General features: G+C 48.0%; 1 protein-coding gene across 4 annotated transcripts in view; it reads right to left on the bottom strand.

The window, feature by feature from the left end:
- CD226 (CD226 molecule) overlaps positions 1–22,347 on the bottom strand; it is a 67,999-nt gene that overhangs the window by 22,360 nt on the left and 23,292 nt on the right. For all 4 annotated transcript variants that reach the window (XM_066353300.1, XM_066353301.1, XM_066353299.1 and 1 more), the window contains exon 4: positions 7,139–7,489. In XM_066353300.1, coding sequence (XP_066209397.1) covers positions 7,139–7,489 — 351 coding nt within the window. The remainder of the gene's footprint in view (positions 1–7,138; positions 7,490–22,347) is intronic.

Genomic DNA, 22,347 nt, shown 5'->3' with positions numbered 1-22,347 from the left:
AAGATGAACAAATCAGTATGTGAGGCTTACCCAACAAACTGACAGGCTGCATTTTTTTTTTAATGCAACATCTCCTAACAGAACAGATTCGGGCAGAGGCAACTGTCAAGATCCAACGACATAACAGGCCATGATTGAGTAATCAGCTCCCCTGTGATGTTGGAGACATCTTGACTAGACATCTTGGTATGTTTCATCTTGGATACTCTGTTGCTGTCCAGAATTTTTAAAATGCAACTAAATTGGCCTGAGAGTTGTAGTTGATCGGTTTCATTAGAGGTTATTTTAGCCTGCAGTGACACCTGTGTTCTGGGATGCTGGGCCCATGGGCCCAGTATATAAATTAACCACCACGCACACTGTTTTCTGTGTAGGTGAAGATAAGGAAAGGCCGAGGGTCACCACACTCTGCCATAGCTATGGGCATACCCAGCACCCCCTGCGTACGGCTCAGACAACCCCCATGCCTACAATGTGCACATGTGTTATAAATTCCTAGGAGTGAGACAGAGGTTCTGGATTAACGAACCCTAAGCCTCACAGGAGCTGTGTATGGGAAGGTTTTCTTGGCTGTGGTGCCCCATGATTTCCAAGTGCATACTTCTGTGGTCTTCATCTCCACACCCCACCCTCTGGGCCAGGTGATTAGCAAGTATGCACCATTTACATAAAATATTCACAACAAGAAAAATAAAGTTAAATAAAGGAAGTAGACTTTTTTGGAAATACATAAATGTAAACAGAGCTCATGAAAATTTCTCTTCAAACAATACAATTCATCTTCTAAGAGTTTAGGTTTCTTTGATCAGTAATCACTAAACTTCAAGTGTTAAATACTGATGAAGAAAATCTAGAAATAATCTAGCTGGACAACTTAAAAACAAAAATGGACACAGTGCCTACTAGAATACAAACAAGTACTAACACACAAAGAATCAGCCAAGCACATGTATGAACACATACTCTGAAAGATACTTTGGCAGTTCCAAGCAGAGATGCCACAATACCTAATCTCAAACAATTTCTAATATAAGAGTCTGGACCACCGCAAATGATGCAGGTATTCGGTGCCTGGAGGTATACACTTCTAAGTTAGAAGTGTTTGAGAAGTTCAAGATGCCTGATGGCGCAACGGCCAGGAAGCTGTGTGGGCTTGCGTGGAAACTTCTTGAAGACAGTGAGATCTGACGGAAATGGAGGTAAATGTGGTGAAGAGAAGGAGAAAATAGGAGAGAGTGGGTGTCTGTCAAGGTCACAGAATCAGAACAACTGCTCTCCCATGGGCACCCGAGCTGGGGAGGGGGCCTCAGCAATCCTGCTCGCCAGGTCGGTCTGTATCAGCCCAGAGGATGGGGCACCTTTTCCCGCTTTGTCTGCCTGAGGAGGTGCCATGTGACATTTTGTCTACCTGGAGTGAGCTCTTGTTTGTGGCCCCAAGACCCAGGATGTGCAGGCAGCAGCCTCGCATGAGAGCTCAGTCATTCCTGCACTAACTGTTCCACCTGACTCTCAGCTCATTTCCTCTGCCTTGGACGTCTCTTTTTTATTCTATACTCAACTATTTGACTTTCACTTCCTTGAATACTATTTTGTCATCTTTGGTCAGGAGTTGACAGTGACTTTCATTGCCCTTCTATGAGATCCAGACTTTCAACAAGTTATCACTTAATTGGACCTACCACCCTATATATGGATCCATGACTCAGAGTCTCTGTACCCACCTAACCATTGGATGGCAGTCACACACACACATCTTTCTCGTCCACTTGTGCTTACTTCCTGTTATGCCCCATCCTCTGTTTTCCTCTTTCCTCTGCTCCGATTATCAACGCCAGGTTCCTCTGAAACCTGACGGGTCAGCTGAGTGGCCTCGTTGGAGGAAGACATTTTCAAGCAGTGGCCCACAGAAGTTTGTTCAAAACTACTCCCCTCCTGGAACTTTGGAGAGAGCTGATTTCATTTCTTTGATCCTCGTCCTTTTTATAATCAATAAGCTCAGTGAAAACAATAGTAGTTTGAACACCATGTTTAGTTAATATGAAAAGACTTCACACATTCTTCTGGTGGAAACTGGAATACTTGTCTCATGACTAATGATATTCCAAAGCATAGTAAAAGCCGAGAATAATTTTAGTCAGTTTCCTCTGTTCCTCACCCCTGAGGTCTGGACACACTCAAAGACAGAAAAGTCAGTCCGGAACTATTTCATATGGCATCCCAGGTTCTGAGAGCCAACCAAGGACAGGAGACCAGTATTTCTTTTCATTGAGCAAAAGGAGTCAATAGCAAATTCGGGTTCGACTCGTGCCTCTGCCACTTTCTCTCTTTGTTCAAAATAAATGAAGGTCTGGCAACTTGACACATGGTTTGACATTGTATCATCTTTCAGGTGACCTCTGAGAACCCACTGCTTGTTGGAATATGGACACAGGAAACGCCTGTCGGGGAAGAGCCACTACGCATGTGTGGAGTATGAGAGTCCTGATCCTAGAGAAGAAGTTAATGGGAGCTAACAAAAGGATGCAGAGAGGTTTCTAAAATCTGTGTCACAATTGCCTTTCGCTTGACAGTTGAAATAAATTAAATCTGCCCTGCATCTCATACCTGTCTCTCTGCTTTAATCTCTACATTGATTTTTGACCAAACAGCCTCAGCTTTGAAGCAATCGAATCGCACCAGAGAACATGCAAGCCATCTCGTTTGGCTTGCCATCTGATTTATATATATATATATATATATATATATATATATATATATATATATATATATATATATATATATTCCTGATGTACTCACGATTATTTTTTAAAAGAATTAAACCAGAACACACAATCAACAGCTGCCATCCTCTGTCAATGATGCCTTCTTACCAATAGGTGCAGCTGACCGTCTTCCCACCTGCCCACTGAGTCCAAAAGCCATTTTGTGGGTGTTCAAAACAGACACTAACAATACTAACCATTCTGTTCAGTCTTTATGTCTTTTTTTAAAAAAAATTTTTTAAATTTATTTTAGTGAGGAGAAAGAGAGGGAGGGGAGGGGAGGAGCAAGAAGCATCAACCCCCATATGTGCCTTGACAGGGCAAGCCTGGAGTTTTGAACTGGTGACCTCAGCGTTCCAGGTTGACACTTTATCCACTGCACCCCCACAGGTCAGGCCTGTTTAGTTATTTTCATTTTCAACATTGTTTACAGCTCATACACCAAGAAAAGAAATAGTTTCACATAAGAAACTTAGCCATGTTGAACAAGAGAAAGGCATTTTTTAAAATTAGTGAGAGTTAAATAACTCTATCCTCTCAAAAACTATTACTCACATATTCCCTATGACCTAAAGTGTTTATAATCCCTTTTTCAACATATAATGGACACGATCTTATTTCATCGGTGTTCAAAAATGGTTTTTTATGACATTTTTCTGAATAGAACTTTTTCTTGCCTTGGTCTCTGAGAGATTAGGGACTGTTTTTAGTTAGTCAGGTTAAAAAAAAATGCTTCTGCAATGCAGGGTTATTTTTTGGTATAAAATATTTTCTGTATCTGTCTCAAGGAATGGAGTCAGCATTTAAAGTGAAGCCTCTCGGTTAATTCTCTCCCCCAATTAGGCCATCAACCCTCTTCTGCATCAAGTTCTGAAAAGAACGTACGTCTCACCCGCAGCTGCCACAGTCATTACGAGGAGCAGAGAAGGTGTGCTGTGGCCCAAGGTGACCATGGACGACACCAGCCCCTGGCCGATGCCCTCTGTAGCCCTCTGTAGCACGCACGGCTGCTGTGACAGCACAGGGGAGGCCGTGTGCACACAGACCTTTCCTCCATCCTTCCCAGGGCCGGGGACATCGGTCTGCTGCACGAGCCGTCATGGAGGGACAGCCAAGTCCTCAGGGCTGTCCTTGGCTTTAAGGTTCTACTCATAAGCCAAGGTGCATGGGCTGGCTGGAAGCAGTAACAGAAAGGAAGAAGGAAAGGTGGAAGGGAAGAGAAGGGGGAAGGGGGAAGGAGGGAGGGAGGAAGGAAGGAAAAAGGAAGGAAAAAGGGAAGGGAAGGGAAGGGAAGGGAAGGGAAGGGAAGGGAAGGGAAGGGAAGGGAAGGGAAGGGAAGGGAAAGAGAGAGGGAGGGAGGCTGTAGCACAGATCCCCAGGGAGGCCTTCCTCACACTCAGCTGTAACACAGTCTCCCCACAGACCCCCGGGGAGGCCTTCCTCACACTCAGCTGTAACACAGTCTCCCCACAGACCCCCGGGGAGGCCTTCCTCACACTCAGCTGTAACACAGTCTCCCCACAGACCCCCAGGGAGGCCTTCCTCACACTCAGCTGTAACACAGTCTCCCCACAGACCCCCGGGGAGGCCTTCCTCACACTCAGCTGTAACACAGTCTCCCCACAGACCCCCAGAGAGGCCTTCCTCACACTCAGCTGTAACACAGTCTCCCCACAGACCCCCGGGGAGGCCTTCCTCACACTCAGCTGTAACACAGTCTCCCCACAGACCCCCGGGGAGGCCTTCCTCACACTCAGCTGTAACACAGTCTCCCCACAGACCCCCGGGGAGGCCTTCCTCACACTCAGCTGTAACACAGTCTCCCCACAGACCCCCAGGGAGGCCTTCCTCACACTCAGCTGTAACACAGTCTCCCCACAGACCCCCAGAGAGGCCTTCCTCACACTCAGCTGTAACACAGTCTCCCCACAGACCCCCGGGGAGGCCTTCCTCACACTCAGCTGTAACACAGTCTCCCCACAGACCCCCAGGGAGGCCTTCCTCACACTCAGCTGTAACACAGTCTCCCCACAGACCCCCGGGGAGGCCTTCCTCACACTCAGCTGTAACACAGTCTCCCCACAGACCCCCGGGGAGGCCTTCCTCACACTCAGCTGTAACACAGTCTCCCCACAGACCCCCGGGGAGGCCTTCCTCACACTCAGCTGTAACACAGTCTCCCCACAGACCCCCGGGGAGGCCTTCCTCACACTCAGCTGTAACACAGTCTCCCCACAGACCCCCGGGGAGGCCTTCCTCACACTCAGCTGTAACACAGTCTCCCCACAGACCCCCGGGGAGGCCTTCCTCACACTCAGCTGTAACACAGTCTCCCCACAGACCCCCAGAGAGGCCTTCCTCACACTCAGCTGTAACACAGTCTCCCCACAGACCCCCGGGGAGGCCTTCCTCACACTCAGCTGTAACACAGTCTCCCCACAGACCCCCAGAGAGGCCTTCCTCACACTCAGCTGTAACACAGTCTCCCCACAGACCCCCAGGGAGGCCTTCCTCACACTCAGCTGTAACACAGTCTCCCCACAGACCCCCGGGGAGGCCTTCCTCACACTCAGCTGTAACACAGTCTCCCCACAGACCCCCGGGGAGGCCTTCCTCACACTCAGCTGTAACACAGTCTCCCCACAGACCCCCGGGGAGGCCTTCCTCACACTCAGCTGTAACACAGTCTCCCCACAGACCCCCAGAGAGGCCTTCCTCACACTCAGCTGTAACACAGTCTCCCCACAGACCCCCGGGGAGGCCTTCCTCACACTCAGCTGTAACACAGTCTCCCCACAGACCCCCGGGGAGGCCTTCCTCACACTCAGCTGTAACACAGTCTCCCCACAGACCCCCGGGGAGGCCTTCCTCACACTCAGCTGTAACACAGTCTCCCCACAGACCCCCAGAGAGGCCTTCCTCACACTCAGCTGTAACACAGTCTCCCCACAGACCCCCGGGGAGGCCTTCCTCACACTCAGCTGTAACACAGTCTCCCCACAGACCCCCAGAGAGGCAGGTCTCTCTGTGTTTGCACTGCAGCAAGGGAAAAACCACTTTTTCTTACTGACCCACGGGTTTCGCGGGGCCAGAAGCTCCCGCCAGTTTGGGGTCCATTATGACATGGAAGACAAATGCTCACCCCAGATGAACCCCGGCCTCGGGAGGAGCCTGCTGGGTGAGAGACCCTTGAGTTCAGCTCTAACAGCATCCCGGCCGGTCTGTTTCTGTTCCCAGATCTGAAAACAACTAAGGGGCTGAACGCTCCAATGTGGCAAAGTATCAACCACACTATTAAACACCTACTAAATTCCCACCCCTTTCAACACTGACTCAGCAAATCCCAATCTGGCACCATCTTCCTGCTGAGGATACAGGAGGGTTCTAAAACCTAGTCACCACCACAGAAAGTTCTCATGTCCCTGAAGAACAGGAGTTACACAGCTTAGACTTATAGGCCAGTGAGCCCATGGATTTTTTTCAGAGTCACTGATTTTTTTTTAAATTTCATTAAATGGGACAGATCAAGAAAATGGGAAAGATCTTTATTGTTAAATCTGTGATTAATGGATTAACAAGATAAAGAAATACTAGGCCTGACCTGTGGGGGGCGCAGTGGATAAAGCATCTACCTGGAACGCTGAGGTCACTGGTTCAAAACCCTGGGCTTGTCCCATCAACTCACATACAACAAGCAAGCAGTGAACAACTAAAGTGAAGCAACTATGAGTTGATACATCTCACCCCCACCCCTTCTGTAAAACCAATGAATAAAATCTTTTAAAAGAAAAAAAAAAGAAAAAAGAAACCACTTTCAAAAAACAACAAAAAGAAATACCAAAGACTACCCTTCAATAACCGACAAGTTACCTACATCCAATCATTAAAAAGTACTTCGAACAACAGAGCCATAAAAAAGACAGCAGAGCCCTGGCTGGTTGGCTCAGTGGTAGAGTGTCGGCCAGGCATGTGGAAGTCCCGGGTTTGATTCCTGGCCAGGGCACACTGGCCAGGAATTGCCCGTCTGCTTCTCCATCTTTCCCCCTCTCCTTTTCTCTCTCTCTTCCCCTCCCGCAGCCAAGGCTCCATTGGAGCAAAGTTGGCCTGGGCGCTGAGGATGGCTCCATGGCCTCCGCCTCAGGCACCAGAATGGCTCTGATTGCAGCGGAGCAACACCCCAGGTGGGAAGAGCATTACCTCCTGGTGGGCATGCCGGATGGATCCCGGTCAGGCGCATGCGGGAGTCTGTCTCTCTGCCTCTTTGCTTCTAACTTTGGAAAAATCCAAAAAAAAAAAAAAAAAGGACAGCAGAAACCAAACCACACTGCTTGGCTTTTCCCCTCTTTGACACAGGCAGACCTCTGACATGGACTCACCACCATCGCTGACAGTCAACTGTATCACGAAGGTTTCATTTTCCCCTGTGCTGGCCTTGAAGGAGCAGCGGTAAAGCCCAGAGTCAGAGGCGGTGGCGTGGGGCATGACGATGAACGACCTTCTCATCCCCTCACTGCAGTTGCTCAGGACTTGCCGCCAGTACCTGGTGGCGTAGCTCCTCCCATGGGACAAGTTGCAGCTCGTTAAGAGGTCTATCTGATGGGACTGGATCTTCTCCCATGTGACTTCTTGCATGAGCCCCATTGTTAGACGCTCATACATGAGCGTGACATTACGTCCAGGTTCCGAGACCACATGGCTATCCAATGGCACAGCAATCTCAAAGCTGTCTGAAAAGATGGAGAAATTGATGATACGGAAGTCCTCCAATTTTTAGACGTGAAAGTAGAAGCTACTCACAAAATTCTGTCAGGGCCCTGGCCGGCTGACTCAGTAGTAGAGCATTAGCCAGTGTGTGGATGTCCCTGATTTGATTCCCAGTCAGAGCACACAGGAGAAATGCCCATCTGCTTCTCAAACCTTCCCCCTCTTGCTTCTCTTTCTCTCTCTCCCCCTTCTGCAGCCATGGCTCAATTGGAGTGAGTTGGCCCTGGGTGCTGAGGATGGTGCCATGGCCTCCAACTCAGGTGCTAAAAAGAGCTCGGTTGCTGAGCAACAGGGCAATGCCCCAGATGGGCACATAATCAGCCCTCTGGTGGGCTTGCCGGGTGGATCCCAGTCAGGACACATGCGGGAGTCTCTCTCTGTCTCCCCTCCTCTCACTGACTAAAAAAAGAAAAAGAAAGAAAATTCTGTCAAAATGACAGGTGACGTCATTTAACGTAACTTCAGCGATTGCATGTGATATCTTTATACCACATTTTTGGAAGAAAAAGACTGTTGAAAGAAGATGCTCACACACATTCTCCTAAGTCTTCCTTGGTTAACCATGTAACAAGAAACAAAATCGACACCTCTGGGGCTTTTCTGGGTAGCCATCACATCATGAGGCCATGCTGGGCTGGTGACTCACTCACCGACTTGGAGTGTCAACTATCAAGATTGTTATCAAGCCAACCAAGGTTTTATTGTTCACAAAAGAGATAGCAAATCATGTTCACTGACTATACACATAAAGTCATTTTTCAGATGGTGGTCTTGTGCGCAAAGTAGGAACCTCATGTTCTATGCATTCCTGGGTACCAGGAAAGTCCCCCAATATTTTTCCACCTTTCTACTGCCATAGCTGGGTATACCTCACACACAGATTACCTCCATCAGCAGTTTTTATAGTGTGATCTTAGGATGCAAAGGGTCCCTGTATCCCTTTCTGAGATCTGCAAGATTAAACTGATTTTAATAGTTATGCTGAAATGTAATTTATCTTTTTAAACTCGTATTCTATAAGAATATATATACTTCTTAGAAATTCACTCTTATCCCATAAGAATATATAGTTGATATTTTCACAGTCGCTGGTGGTCATTAAGATATGTGCTTATAAATTCTTTAATTTTTGCTCAGTTTTAATTTCTAATACAGTAAATATTAATAACTATAACCCACATAAACAAAAACTTTTTGGGGTCTTCAGTAATTTCTAAAAGAATAAAAGGGAAAAACAATTCTAAAATTAATCTAGAAACATAAAATAATCTTGAAAAAGAACCATGCTGGAGGTGTCAGACTTCTGGCTTCAAACTAAACTCCAAAGCTACAATGATTAAGACAGCATGGTACTGGCAAAAAAGACAGACACCGAGGCCAATAGAAGAGAAGAGAAGGCCCAGAAGTAAACCCACATGTACGTGGTCAACTACTCTTCAACCAGAGCACCAAGAACACAAGTGGGGAAAGGAGCGTCTCGTCACAAGTGGGCCTGGAGAAACTGGATGCACACCCTGTAAAAGAATAAACTGGGACCTTTCCTTACACCGTACATTCAAATCAACTCAAAATGGGTCAGGACTTAAATGTAAGATCTGAAACTCCCAGAAGAAACATTCCCAGAGGAAAAACACAGGAGAAAGTTTCATGACATTGATCTTGGCAAGGATCTCTTGAATATGACACCACAGACACTGGTAATAATAGAAAAAAATAGCCTGACCAGGTGGTGGCACAGTGGATAGAGCATTGGACTGGGACGTGGAGGACCCAGGTTCAAAACCCCAAGGTCACCAGTTTGAGCACGGGCTCATCTGGTTTGAGCAAGGCTCACCAGCTTGAGCCCAAGGTCACTGGCATGAGCAAGGGGTCACTCGGTCTGCTGTAGCCCCCCGGTCAAGGCATACAGGAGAAAGCAATCAATGAACAATTAAGAAGCCGCAATGAAGAACTGATGCTTCTCATCTCTCTCCTTTTCTGTCTGTCTGTTCCTATCTGTCCCTCTCTCTGTCTCTGTCACACACACACACACACACACACACACACACACACACACACACAGAACAAAATATAGATAGGCCCTGGTGTAGCAGCTCAGTTGGTTAGAGTGTCATCCCCACAGGCCCACAGGCTTAGGATGTAGGTTCAATCCCCAGTTGAGGCACATACAAGAATCAACTGATGACAGCATAAATGGGTGGAGCACTAAGTGGCTGTTTCTCTCTCTCTCTCTCAAAATCAATTAATAAAAATTTTAAAGAGAGAAAAATAGAGAAATGGGACTACATCAAACTAAAATGTTTCTGCACAGCAAAGAAAGTAATCAGCAGAGAGAAAAGGCAGCCTACACAGCAGGAGAAAATATTTGCAAGCCATGTATCTGTTAAAAGCTGGTTTTCAAAATATGTAAGGAATTCCTATGACTCAGTAGAAAAAGAAAAAAACAGAAATATATATAACTAGTTATTTTTTTACAATTAAGTGGGGTTTTTTTGTTTATTTTTTGTTTGTTTGTTTGTTTTTGTATTTTTCTGAAGCTGGAAACGGGGAGGCAGTCAGACTCCCGCATGCGCCCGACCGGGATCCACCCGGCACACCCACCAGGGGGCGATGCTCTGCCCATCTGGGGCCTCGCTCTGTTGCGACCAGAGCCACTCTAGCGCCTGGGGCAGAGGCCAAGGAGCCATCCCCAGTGCCCAGGCCATCTTTTGCTCCAAAGGAGCCTCGGCTGCGGGAGGGGAAGAGAGAGACAGAGAGGAAGGAGAGGAGGAGGGGTGGAGAAGCAGATGGGTGCCTCTCCTGTGTGCCCTGGCCGGGAATCGAACCCGGGACTTCCGCATGCCAGGCCGACGCTCTACCACTGAGCCAACTGGCCAGGGTCTTAAGTGTTTTTTTTAAAAGATTTTACTTATTCATTTTAGAGAGGGGAGAGAGAGAAGGGGGAGGATCAGGAAACATCAACTCATAGTTGCTTCCTATATGTGCTTTGACCCGGCAAGCCCTGGTTTTCTAACTGGCTACCTCATCATTCTGGGTTGATGCTTTATTCACTGCACCACCACAGGCCAGACTATAGCTAGTTAATTTGTGTAAAAAAAAGGGGGGGGGGCTAAAGACTTGAATAGACATTTCTCCAAAGAAGACATATAAATGGCCGGTAGACATATGAAAAGATGCTCAGTGTCATTAATCAGGGAAATGCAAACAAAATCATAGTAAGATATCACCTTGCACCTGTTAAGATGACTATTATTAAAAAAAAAAAAAGAAGAAGACAACTGTTGGCAAGGATGTGAAAAAACTGGAACCCTTGGACACTGTAGGCAGGAAGGTGTCACAGCCTCTGCGGTGAACAGTATGGAGAGTCCTCGAAAACATTAAAAATAGAATGACTACATGAACCAGCAATCCCACTTCTGGGTATTCATCCAACAGAAATGAATCAGAATCTCAAAGAGCCCTTAGTGCATGTTCATGGCCGAGCTCTTCACAAACGGGACTCCTACGCCCCCCCCCACTCCATGGAGGAACGGATTGACAAGTGTGGCGTGTATGACAATGGGATGCCATTCTGCCTTCAGAAAGAAGGAAATCCTGCCATAAGAGACAAGCAGGGGAACCTGGAAGGCTGTGTGCAAGGGAAGTGCATCAGACACAGGACATAAACGGCCTGATTCCACTTTACGTAGAGTATCGAAAACAGTCAAGCCCTTAGAAGTACAGAACAGAATGGTGGTCGCCAGGGCCTGGGGCAGGGGCGGTGCAGGGAGGGGCAGGGTTGGGGCAGGGGCGGTGCAGGGAGGGGCAGGGGAGGTACGGGAAGGGGCAGGGGCAGTATGGGGAGGGGCAGGGTTGGCGCAGGGCCTGGGGCAGGGGCAGTGCAGGGAGGGGCAGGGCGGAGCAGGCAGAGGCAGCCCGGGGAGAGGCAGGTGTGGTTCAACGGGAGAGAGCTTTACGAGGTGAGTACCTGCCGGAGAGCTGCCTGCTCTACAGCGTAGTGTCTGCACTCAACACTACTGCTTGTCCACTTAGAAATCTGTTGAGAGGTTAGACCACATGTTCAATGTTCTTATCATAATAAGGTATTTTTTTTAGAAAGAGAATAAAGAGATCCTGAGAGCATAGAATTTAAGAACCCGATCTAGAGACTGACCTTCAGGGATCACTTCTCAAAATTACAAAACCCAGAGTGGTCATGTCACTCCATCTAAGCTGAAGGCTTTGACCTACTGTCAAAGGAGAAAGGGCATCACAGTGTCACAGGGCACATGGACACCAGACACAGAAACATGAAAGAGCATCTGCCCCAGCCACTCTGTGGCACAAACTTGCTCGGAGGTGGCCTGGGAGCCACTTTCTTGGCTTCCAATGAAAAGGAAGAGGAGAGACCAGGCGGTGGCACAGTGGATAGAGCGTCGAACTGGGATGCAGAGGACCCAGGTTCGAAACCCAGATGTCGTCGGCTTGAGTTCAGGCTCACCAGGCTTGAGTGTGAGATCACAGACATGACCCCATGGTAGCTGGCTTGAGCCCAAAAGTCACTGGCTTGAGCAAAGGGTCACCCACTCTGCTGCAGCCCTCTGGTCAAGGCACAAATGAGAAATCAATCAATGAACAATAAGGAGCTGCAACAAAAACTGATGCTTCTCATCTCTCTCCCTTCCTGTGTGTCTGTCCCTATCTGTCCCTCTCTTTGTCTCTCTCTGTCTCTCTCTCGCGCGCGCGCTTAAAAAAGAGAGCAAAATGCAGTCCAAAAACACAGAAAGAGTCGCTGTGTGTATTCAGCTAGAATGCTGCCTGTGAGAGTTTCAGCTCCACCAAAACTGCTTCTGGTCTTCAGCAGGTGGTCCCATGTGTCAGAAAGTTGTTGGAAAGCGAAAACCACAGCGCTCCAGTTCCTGACCCGGTAACCAGGCAACCACTCAGCAGCAGTGACACCTCGCCCACAAAACAGGCGCACAGGAAACATTTCATCTCTAGGCAAGAAGCCGGCACAGAACAGGGAAAACATGGCCGGAAAGGGAGAAAGTTTGTAAGAACTGAAAAGAAAAATAAAGATAAGACTATGAAAGCTTAAAGAAAACAAATGAGAAATCAGAAGGAAATTAAAAGACAGGGGGAAGGAAGGCATGAGAAGGTAGGAAATGAGAGGCCGTGTAAATAAAAGGCTAAGTCAGATAACAGCACCCTGCATCGTCAGGAAGATGAAAGAACTTCAAAGAAACGGCACGAAGAAAGAGGAATGCAGTTTTTCCTGAGCAGCGCTGGGCCCTGGGCCGGGAGAGGCAGGTGGCTGCTGCAGGGTGGAAGTCGGTCTGCAGAGCAAGCGCGCACCTGCTCCTTTTCCCCTGCAGCCACCGCCGTCCTCCAATCTCAGAAACATGCTTTATCTGCGTGTGGGACCCAAGCCCACCCTCAGGGAGCAAGCCCAGCAGCTGATGACTGGGGGGCGGAGTGGAGTTCTCCTGGGACTGTCTGCATTTGCACAGAAGACAAATCCACGGTCACAGTCAGGCCTGGGGTCCAGGGGGCGGGGGGCTGTCCCTGCAGGAGGGAGCAGGGTGCGAGGAGGTCTGCATGCAGGGAGGCCCGCACAGCATGGGCTCTCCCCCAGGAGGGAGCAGGGTGCGAGGAGGTCTGCATGCAGGGAGGCCCGCACAGCATGGGCTCTCCCCCAGGAGGGAGCAGGGTGCGAGGAGGTCTGCATGCAGGGAGGCCCGCACAGCATGGGCTCTCCCCCAGGAGGGAGCAGGGTGCGAGGAGGTCTGCATGCAGGGAGGCCCGCACAGCATGGGCTCTCCCCCAGGACCCCAGCCCGCTGTCTCGGGCCCAGGCTGGAGCTGAGAGAAGCGGCCCCACACCAGGGGCAGGTGGTTCGGCAGCACCGGGACCTGGTCGCGCTCACAGTGACCACTCAGACCACACACTCCTGTCCACCCATAAGCGCCCTGGGCATGATCCTTCCACACGCAAGAGCCACTGAACATCATGGGTGGCATTTCTCTAAGAGGCTGGAATGTTCCCCAGTGATGTCTGGGCAGTAATACGGGTTGAACTGTGTCCTGCCCCCAAACTCATGTATTGAAGTGCTGACCCCCAGCACCTCCGAGTGTGACCTTCTGTGGAAACAAGGTCACTGAAGTCATGCCATTAAGATGAGGTCACACTGGAGTGGGATGGGCCCTCATCTAACATGACTGGTGTCCTTATAGAAAGGGGACATGTGACACAGGGACAACATCCTGTGAACATGAAGGCAGAGGTCAGGGTCAAGCATCCACAAGCCAAGGAGCAGCGGGGACAGCCAGAAGCCACCGGAAGCCAGGGAGAGGCCTGGCACATGCTGCCCTCAAGGACCACGAAAAAAACAACCCGCCCACACCCTGCCCTCGGATGTCAGCCTCCTTCACTGTGGGACAGTCGGGCTCTGCTGTGTGCGCCTCTAGCCTGGGGCTCCTCACTAAACAGCCCCAGCCACCTAACATGGGCAAGGACTTTATCTGGGCAACATTTGGGGGACACGCTGGATTTCACTGCGCCAATCCGAAGCAGCGAGGGCCCCCGTTAGGGACGCCGGCCGACCTGTCCACCCCTCCCCGCCTGGGGCCATCCTCTGCCCTTCATGTAAAGCGCAGACACAAGGTGACGGAGCCAACAAGATAAAAAGAAGCAGGAGGACTGCGCCTGGACAGCACAGATAAGGCGGGAAGAACAAGAGCTGCTCTGGGAGATAAAACACAGCGTGACATGGTGTCGGGAGGCTGGCCTGCCGCGCCATCTGTTTAACTGTAAGAAGCACCTAGAATCAGGCGAGTGTGTCCTGGGTGGCCGATCAGAGGTTCTGCCCAGAAGATACACCCTGAGACAAGGATCACCGCTTGTCCAAAACACAATGCCTCACATGGACACCAAAGAGCAAAGACTTGGGACCCAGGCCTGGGACCACTTGTGATTCAAATGCCCTGTGGCCGCAGGTCAGGCATCAGAACTCCCCCTGCCAGGTGCTTCCAGGAGCCCCCAGAGCCTGAGAGTGTCTGTCTGAAGCGTGGCCACGGAGCCTCATGCCATAACTGGCTCACAGGTTTAATTGTTAGAAGAATAAGCTTGGATCTCTCTGTTATGGTACAGTGAGGTAGAACAATGCTTTCTGTTGCCGTTGGTACCACAGGGTTTGCTGAAGAGCATGAAAAGGTCTTCCCTTTTGAGCATCTCGGCACTTTCTCCAACCAGAGAAGTAAAAGACTCATAAGAAGAAACATGTAGTTCCTAGGACTTGTTGACCCAGACAGAACACCCCGGGAACCCTGGCTGGTCCCCTTCCAAAGTGTTAGTGGTTGACCTCTCAGACTTGGAAATGTCTGGTCGACTTCGTGCATGGCAGACTTCACAGAAAAAGAACCCCAAGATTAACACTGGCCCTAACCCTCCCCTCCTAGGAAACAGACCGTGTTGGTGACAATCACTGGAAAGGACGTTACGCATTTTTCTCATGTACGTTGGAACATGTCCGGCGTATTGCGAAAGAATCATTTACCTTGAATCTGTTCTTACCATGTGTCAGCATTCCGTGCATTACACGTGCTGACACACTGAGTCCCCACGACAACCCAGAGACAAGTTGCCCAGCTACTGGATGGCCAAGAAGGGGGTCCCAGAGGCAGGAGGCTCACGGAGCCTCCCTGGGGCTGGGCTGCCATCCTTACCCCCGTGAAGTGACCCCATGGGATGCTCAGCGTTCTCCTTCCCCTGGCAATTGGGCTGCATCTCGTAGAGCACAAAGAGGCTCCCAGGAAACCATGGTTCCTAAATATCTCATTTTATGATGCCCTTAAATCCTATAATTAGAAATCAATTTCTTTGCTTGTCCTTGTTAAAAGTGCACATAACAACCTCAGCTCCTGGCAGGCACCAACACATTAGTGTGAAATCGTCCATTAGATTGTTTTCTGAGTAGGAGAAAAGAAAACATATTCCCATGGGTCAGTGGCTCGGGACAGACTGGCCTCAGCAATGGAGAGCGAGAAGGGCCGAGAGCCAGCTTTGACACAGGCCACCGTGTCCCCTGGGACCAGAGCATAGCAGGGAATGAGTATTTGCAAGTGCAGGGTGGGGTGGAGGACTGAGCCTGGAAGACAGATTACAACCAGGAAACACCCCTCCCTCCTTCCCTCCCTCCCTCCCTCCCTTCCTTCCTTCCATCCTTCCTTCCTTCTTCCCTCCCTCCCTCTCTCCCTCCCTCTCTCCCTCCCTCTCTCCCTTTCTTCCATCCTTCCTTCCTCCCTCCCTTCCTCCCTCCCTCCGTCCCTTCTTCCCTCCCTCCCTCCCTCCCTTCCTTCCTTCCTCCCTCCCTCCGTCCCGTCTTCCCTCCCTCCCTCCCTCCCTCCCTTCCCTCCTTCCTTCCTTCCTTCCTTCCTTCCTTTCTCCCTCCCTCCATCCCTTCTTCCCTTCCTCCCTCCCTCCGTCCCTTCTTCCCTCCCTCCCTCCCTCCCTCCCTTCCTTCCTTCCTTCCTCCCTCCCTCCATCCCTTCTTCCCTTCCTCCCTCCCTCCCTTCCTTCCTTCCTTCCACAGAGATTGCTGAGTATAGACATAAAGACAAGTCAGGTACAGTTCTGAGTTGATGGAAAGACACACAACCAAGTCATTGCACCGAGCCGCCCGAAATTCCCTCGTTGGAGTCCCCATGTCCACCGAAACCCTGGGAGAGAAAGGTGTGAGCTGGGGTCCCAGCCATCTAGAAGCCACACTGTTGGCTGGCTCCAGGCTCCCCGGGGTCTGACGAAAGGTTCCCTGACCAAATGCAAAGTTCTTTTCCCAAAGAAAAATCTGCTGAGTGCCCCGAATGAAAGATGTTCCAGTAACGAAGCTTTGTCAGCTTAGAGCATCTCCTCGCCTGTTCAGTTTCCTTCCTGTTCTCACATTTTCTGCCCATGTCACTATTTATGTATTTTAATATCGACTTCATTACATTACATTACATTACATATAGCCAGCTAGCTTTGTGGAGAACAAATTAAATAGAATTTTCAGGGACTGACACATAAAAATGACTAAGGCACAGTTGCTAGATTGCTTAAAAAAGGGGGGGTGGCCTGACCTGTGGTGGCGCAGTGGATAAAGTGTCGACCTGGAAATGCTGAGGTCGCCGGTTCGAAACCCTGGGCTTGCCTGGTCAAGGCACACATGGGAGTTGATGCTTCCAGCTCCTCCCCCCCTTCTCTCTCTCTGTCTCTCCCTCTCCTCTCTAAAATAAATAAATAAAAAAATTTAAAAAATTTAAAAAAATTAAAAAAAAGGGGGGGGGTAGAAGAAAGGACACGCCCATGCCCACAATGCATCAGAACGTTTTATGCAAACACATGCTCCCTCCCAAAAAGCCCTAAACCCCGCCCCACCTGACCCCCCACATGTCTGCCTCTCACTTTCCTAGGTTCTTATTCCCACCTGCTCCCTAGTCATAGCAACAGCTTGGTAAATATTCTCTCTACTTCACTTCCCGTCCATCCACCCGTCCATCTGTTCATCCATCTCACAGCCAGAGAAATCTCTTGTGCACAAATCTAGCCTTGTAAGTCCCTGGCTTAAGAGTCTCGAAGGCATCCCCAGAGCCTTGACGATAAAACCCCAGCGCCTCAGCACGTCTTACAAAGCCTACTGGAGTCGGCCCTGGTTTGGCCAGACTTCAGCTTCCATCCACCCCTCACCCGGTCCCCGCTCTCATGCTCGGGTCCTCTGAGCCCTGGACTGGGTACCTCTCCCTCAGCACCGCCCGCCTCCCGCGGTCCCCTGTCCACCACCTCCGGCCGTCTGTCAGGCGCGGATTCTCCTGTGAAGCTCTTTGGAATCACTTCTCTTCCTCAGACTGGACTAGACCGCCGGCCCACCCGCACTCATGCCCCTATTCTAACCTCTGTGTTCTAGCTAACCTCTCCCTTCATTCCTAGTGCCGCTCCTACGGCAGGCCCTTCAGCTTGCTGCTAATTGTTAAAACAGATTTAACATATGTTTCTAGCCAATGCCATCTTGTTCGGCTGAGTTCCCCTCGTTACTCTCACCTGTCTCGCATCACCCAGAACGCCGCGTGCTCCCTGACTGGTGTGTAAACTTAGCTCTAATTCCGCGGACAACTTGCTAGGGGAAAAGGCCACTGGAAAGGGTCAAAGACTGAGGCTCCCGTGTCATGGTCAGTCCGCTGATCGCTGTGCTTTGAAGTAGGGGAAGGGCAGAGGTCTGGCGAAGGAAACAGGAGCAGTCTGGAATCAGTCTTAGGGAGGCAGAGAGCTTTATGGTTGCCAAGAGTCCCTGGGTTCACAGCCCCTCAGAGCCTGATGTCCCAGGCTGTGCCTCGCACATTACACAAGTTCTACCCTTTCCAGTTAAGCAAATCAAACCTTAAGAGTCTCTGTAGAGGAGTGATGTCAGAGAAATGGCGCCCTGAGGAGCGCTACCAATAAATCTCCCCAAAATTTCAACAAGTTCTTCAACCACAGACAGAAAAATCTATCCTTGGAGCGTCTACAAGTCCCACGCACTGAAAACTAAGGTATGATCGAGCAAAAAAATTGACTAAATAAATAATCAACCCCGAAGGAGAAAGGAACACCCTGCCTTCCTCACTAACCTGAGCAAGGGCTGCTTTCACTTGGAACTGAGACAGAGTGGGAGCTAAGGGGGCCAGAGGGTGTGGAGAGAGCCAGGTTGCAGCACAGACATCCGAGCCAGGCTGCAGCACAGATGTCTGAGCCGAGGAAAGAGTGTGCCTGCGGCGACCCAGCCAACGTGAGCTAATGCCCGCGCCGGATCCTGGCAAAGACGGGCAAGCAGCGGCCACCATTAGCCCCATATCCTGGTCAGTGAGTGCAGACAGTGTGAGAGAGGTTCCTCCTAGCGCCCTGGGAGTGGGCACCCATGTTCCCGGAGAGAGGGGCAGGGTCAGAGGCCTCTGTGTGGGCTGTGACCAGAGTCTCGGTGTGGTCCCTGCACCCTGAACAGCGACACGCGGGGATTCCACAAAAGCCAACTTCCTTACACTCGAACTTCTCTGGGCAGGCGGGGCACCTCACCCAGCCATTCAAGCTAACATCCCAGGGAAGAAAAAATACAAAAGTGTTGAGGGGAGGGGCGTGCAAGCAGCTTGCAGTCTGACTCGGGAGATCGGTGGATCCAATCGCTGAAATTAGGTTAACCCACAGTCTGCTCACCTCCCAGCTGACCTATGCGGCTCTAACTGACAAGATCTCTCTCAGTTCAGCATTCTAAGACAAGAGGCGTGATATTTTTTAGTGCCTCTTTGCTATGCACATAGGGGTGGGGGCAACTTCTGATTGGCAGAGCTTTTATACTCAGGGCTATACGTTAAAAAGAGGGACTTGGCAGCTTTTAAGACCTCCTGTTCTGCAAGCAGCAACTAGGGCATCTTCTTCCCAGCCAAAACAGGTTACAAAGTGCAAAAAGCCTGGGGAGAGTGGTCCCACAGAGTGCTGAGACATACTGGACATGCCTGGAGGCGCATAAAAGGGCACCTTGAGAGCAGTTGGCTCCTAGCCCCGCCTGATTACAGCTGGCGGCTCTGACTGCCAGAGCCCTGTGCTGAGTGGGGATAGAGTGGGGATTTGCCAGCTCTTTGAGCCTCTTACTCTCCAGGCAGAGGCAGCGACAACCACATAGCTAGATCATCAGGATGCTAATTCAGAAAGGAGAGACTAGGAGAGAGGCTCCAGGGAAACGGACTCTCTAATTGTCAGAGCCTGCAAATGCTAACGAGCCTCGACTGCCAATGAGAATGAAGCCCAATATATGACATCACCATAGAGTCTCATCAACTGTAAATCTCTACCTAAATGTGTCACACAGCAGAGCCTGGGGTACAGAGTCACCGACCAGGAAGAGGGAGAGGAAAGAAAAAGGAAGAAGATAGCTTCTCAAAATCAAGAAAAATCCACAGACTTTATAACTTTTTCCATTTTTTTTGTTTCTTTCATCTTCTTATCTTGATTATTTTCTTCTTCTTCAACCTTGATCCTTTTATTCTCTACCCGTCTTATTCTTTCCTCTTCTTGAACTACACTACCCATAACTGTTACATTTCCCATTTTCTTTCTTTTCTTCTTCCTTTCTCTCTAGGAGGATTGCACTCCAAAACCCTTAACTCTCTCTCCCTCTTGCTCTTTGTTCTTTTTTCTCCTTTTCCTTTTTTCCTCTATCTTTTTTTCTCCCTCTATATTAGTTTCTTCTTTTCTCCTTCACTTTTCCTCTCATTCAATCTTCAATCATGAACAAATTATTTTATTTGGGACTCAAATTTTTTCTTTGTGGCACTTTGAGTGCTTTTTACTTCACTCTTTAACTCATTAGCATTCCTCCCAACCCTGGCCCTCTATGCTATCTAGTTTTTGCTCCACTTAATACAATAGTAATTTTTTAATTTTTTTCCTTTTTCCTGTTTTCTTCTTATCCCTCTCATTATAGCTCTCAGTCGACCATCACTTACAAGCAAATCATTTTATTCTTGACCCAAATTTTATGCTTTTTTGCATTTTGTGGGTCCTTACCTCCTTTTTTGCCCCTTTATCACTTCTCCCCAACTCAGGCCCTCCATTATAGGTAGTTTTTATTCCATTTAGCATAATATAATTCACAGTTCATCACGATTTTTTCTCAAGGAGGAGAGGAGAGGCGAGGAAGAAAAAAAAGGGAAATAATAAATTTTTTTTTCAATTTTTTTTTACTTTTTATTCTTTATTAATTCTCATTAGTGTTATCAACAAAACCACCCTCAGATGCCATTAAGGAAAAGGAAATCAAATATCATGGATACAAAAGAAAGAGATGTAGCACAGATAGATGAGGAAAAATCTATGGAGAAAAAAATTTAATATATTGGAAACCTTGGAGCTAAATGACAGAGAATTTAAAATAGAAATCATAAAAATTCTCAGAGATATACAAGAAAACACAGAAAGGCAATTTAGGGAGCTCAGAAAACAACTCAATGAACACAAAGAATATATTACCAAGGAAGTTGAAGCTATAAAAACAAATCAAACAGAGATGAAAAACTCAATTCATGAGCTGAAAAACGAAGTAACAAGCTTAGCTAATAGAACAGGCCAGATAGAAGGTAGGATTAGTGAAATAGAAGACAAGAAACTTGAGGCACAACAGAGAGAAGAAAGAGACTCAAAAAATTTTAAAAATGAGAATTTTCCTGCAGGAATTGTCTGACTCCATCAAAAAGGCTAACATAAGAATAATATGTATATCAGAGGGAGAAAAGAGAGAAAATGGAATGGAGAACATATTCAAACAAATAATAAATGAGAACTTCCCAAGGCTGTGGAAAGAACTAAAGCCTCTAATTCAAGAAGCAAACAGAACTTGGAGTTTTCCTAACCCCAACAAACCTACTCTAAGGGACATTATAATGAAATTGGCACAAACTAATGACAAAGAAAAAATTCTCAAGGCAGCCAGGGAAAAGAAGAATACAACATATAAAGGAAGTCCTATTAGATTATCATCAGATTTCTCAGCAGAAACTCTACAAACTAGAAGAGAGTGGACCCCAATATTTAAAGTCCTGAAAGAGAGGAACTTTCAGTCACGAATGCTATACCCATCAAAGCTATCCTTCAAATATGAAGGAGAAATAAAAACATTCACAGATACAGAAAAGATGAGGGAATTTATTATCATCAGAAAATCCCCACTCCAGGAAATACTAAAGGGGGTTTTCCAACCAGATACAAAGAACAAAACAAAACAAAACCACAAGTAAAAGCTCCACCAAGAACACAATAAAACCAAATTTAAACTGTGACAACAAAGACAAATAAAGTGGGAGAGGATGGAGATTAACAGTAGCAAAGTAAAATGCAGTGCAGAAGCACTCATAAGATAGTGTACTCCAATGAACATGGTAGGTACCCTTTTCATTACTTAATAGTAACTACCCTTGAAAAAACCACCACAGAAGCACATGACTTAAAAAGGTAGCAACAGAGGAAAGAAGTATGGAATACAACCAAACAAAAACAAAAGATAGAAAAACACAAGGGAAGAATCAAACAAGATACAAAACTAACAGAAAGCAATTTATGAAGTGGCAATAGGGAACACACAAGTGTCAATAATTACACTAAATGTAAACGATTAAACTCACCAATAAAAAGACAAAGAGTAGCAGAATGGATTAAAAAAAAAAAAAAAAAGAAAATCCAACTGTATGCTGCCTACAAGAAACACATCTAGCCTGACCTGTGGTGGCGCAGTGGATAAAGCGTTGACCTGGAATGCTGAGGTTGCCGGTTCAAAACCCTGGGCTTGCCCGGTCAAGGCATATATGGGAGTTGAAGCTTCCTGCTCCTCCCCCCTTCTCTCTCTCAATCTCTCTCTCTCTCTCCTCTAAAATAAATAAATAAATAAAAATTTAAAAAAGAAAAAGAAAAAGAAGGCTCCTCTCAGGACCTTCTCAAAATTAAAAAAAAAAAAAAAAAAAGAAACACATCTAAGCAACAAGGATAAAAACAAATTCAAAGTGAAAGGCTGGAAAACAGTACTCCAAGCAAATAACATCCAAAAAAAAGCAGGTGCAGCAATACTCATATCTTATAATGCTGACTACAAGACAGCAAAAGTACTCAGAGACATAAATGGTCATTTCATAATGATTAAGGGGACACTGAATCAAGAAGACATAATAATTCTTAATATATATGCACCAAACCAAGGAGCACCAATATATAAAATAGCTACTTATTGACCTAAAAACAAAAACTGACAAAAATATAATCATACTTGGAGACCTCAATACACCACTGATGG

The sequence above is a fragment of the Saccopteryx leptura genome, chromosome 11 (genome assembly GCF_036850995.1).
Source record: "Saccopteryx leptura isolate mSacLep1 chromosome 11, mSacLep1_pri_phased_curated, whole genome shotgun sequence".
NCBI classification, from domain to species: domain Eukaryota; kingdom Metazoa; phylum Chordata; class Mammalia; order Chiroptera; family Emballonuridae; genus Saccopteryx; species Saccopteryx leptura.
The sequence above is the reverse complement of the archived record's forward strand: the minus strand, read 5'-3'. Positions and strand labels throughout refer to the sequence as shown.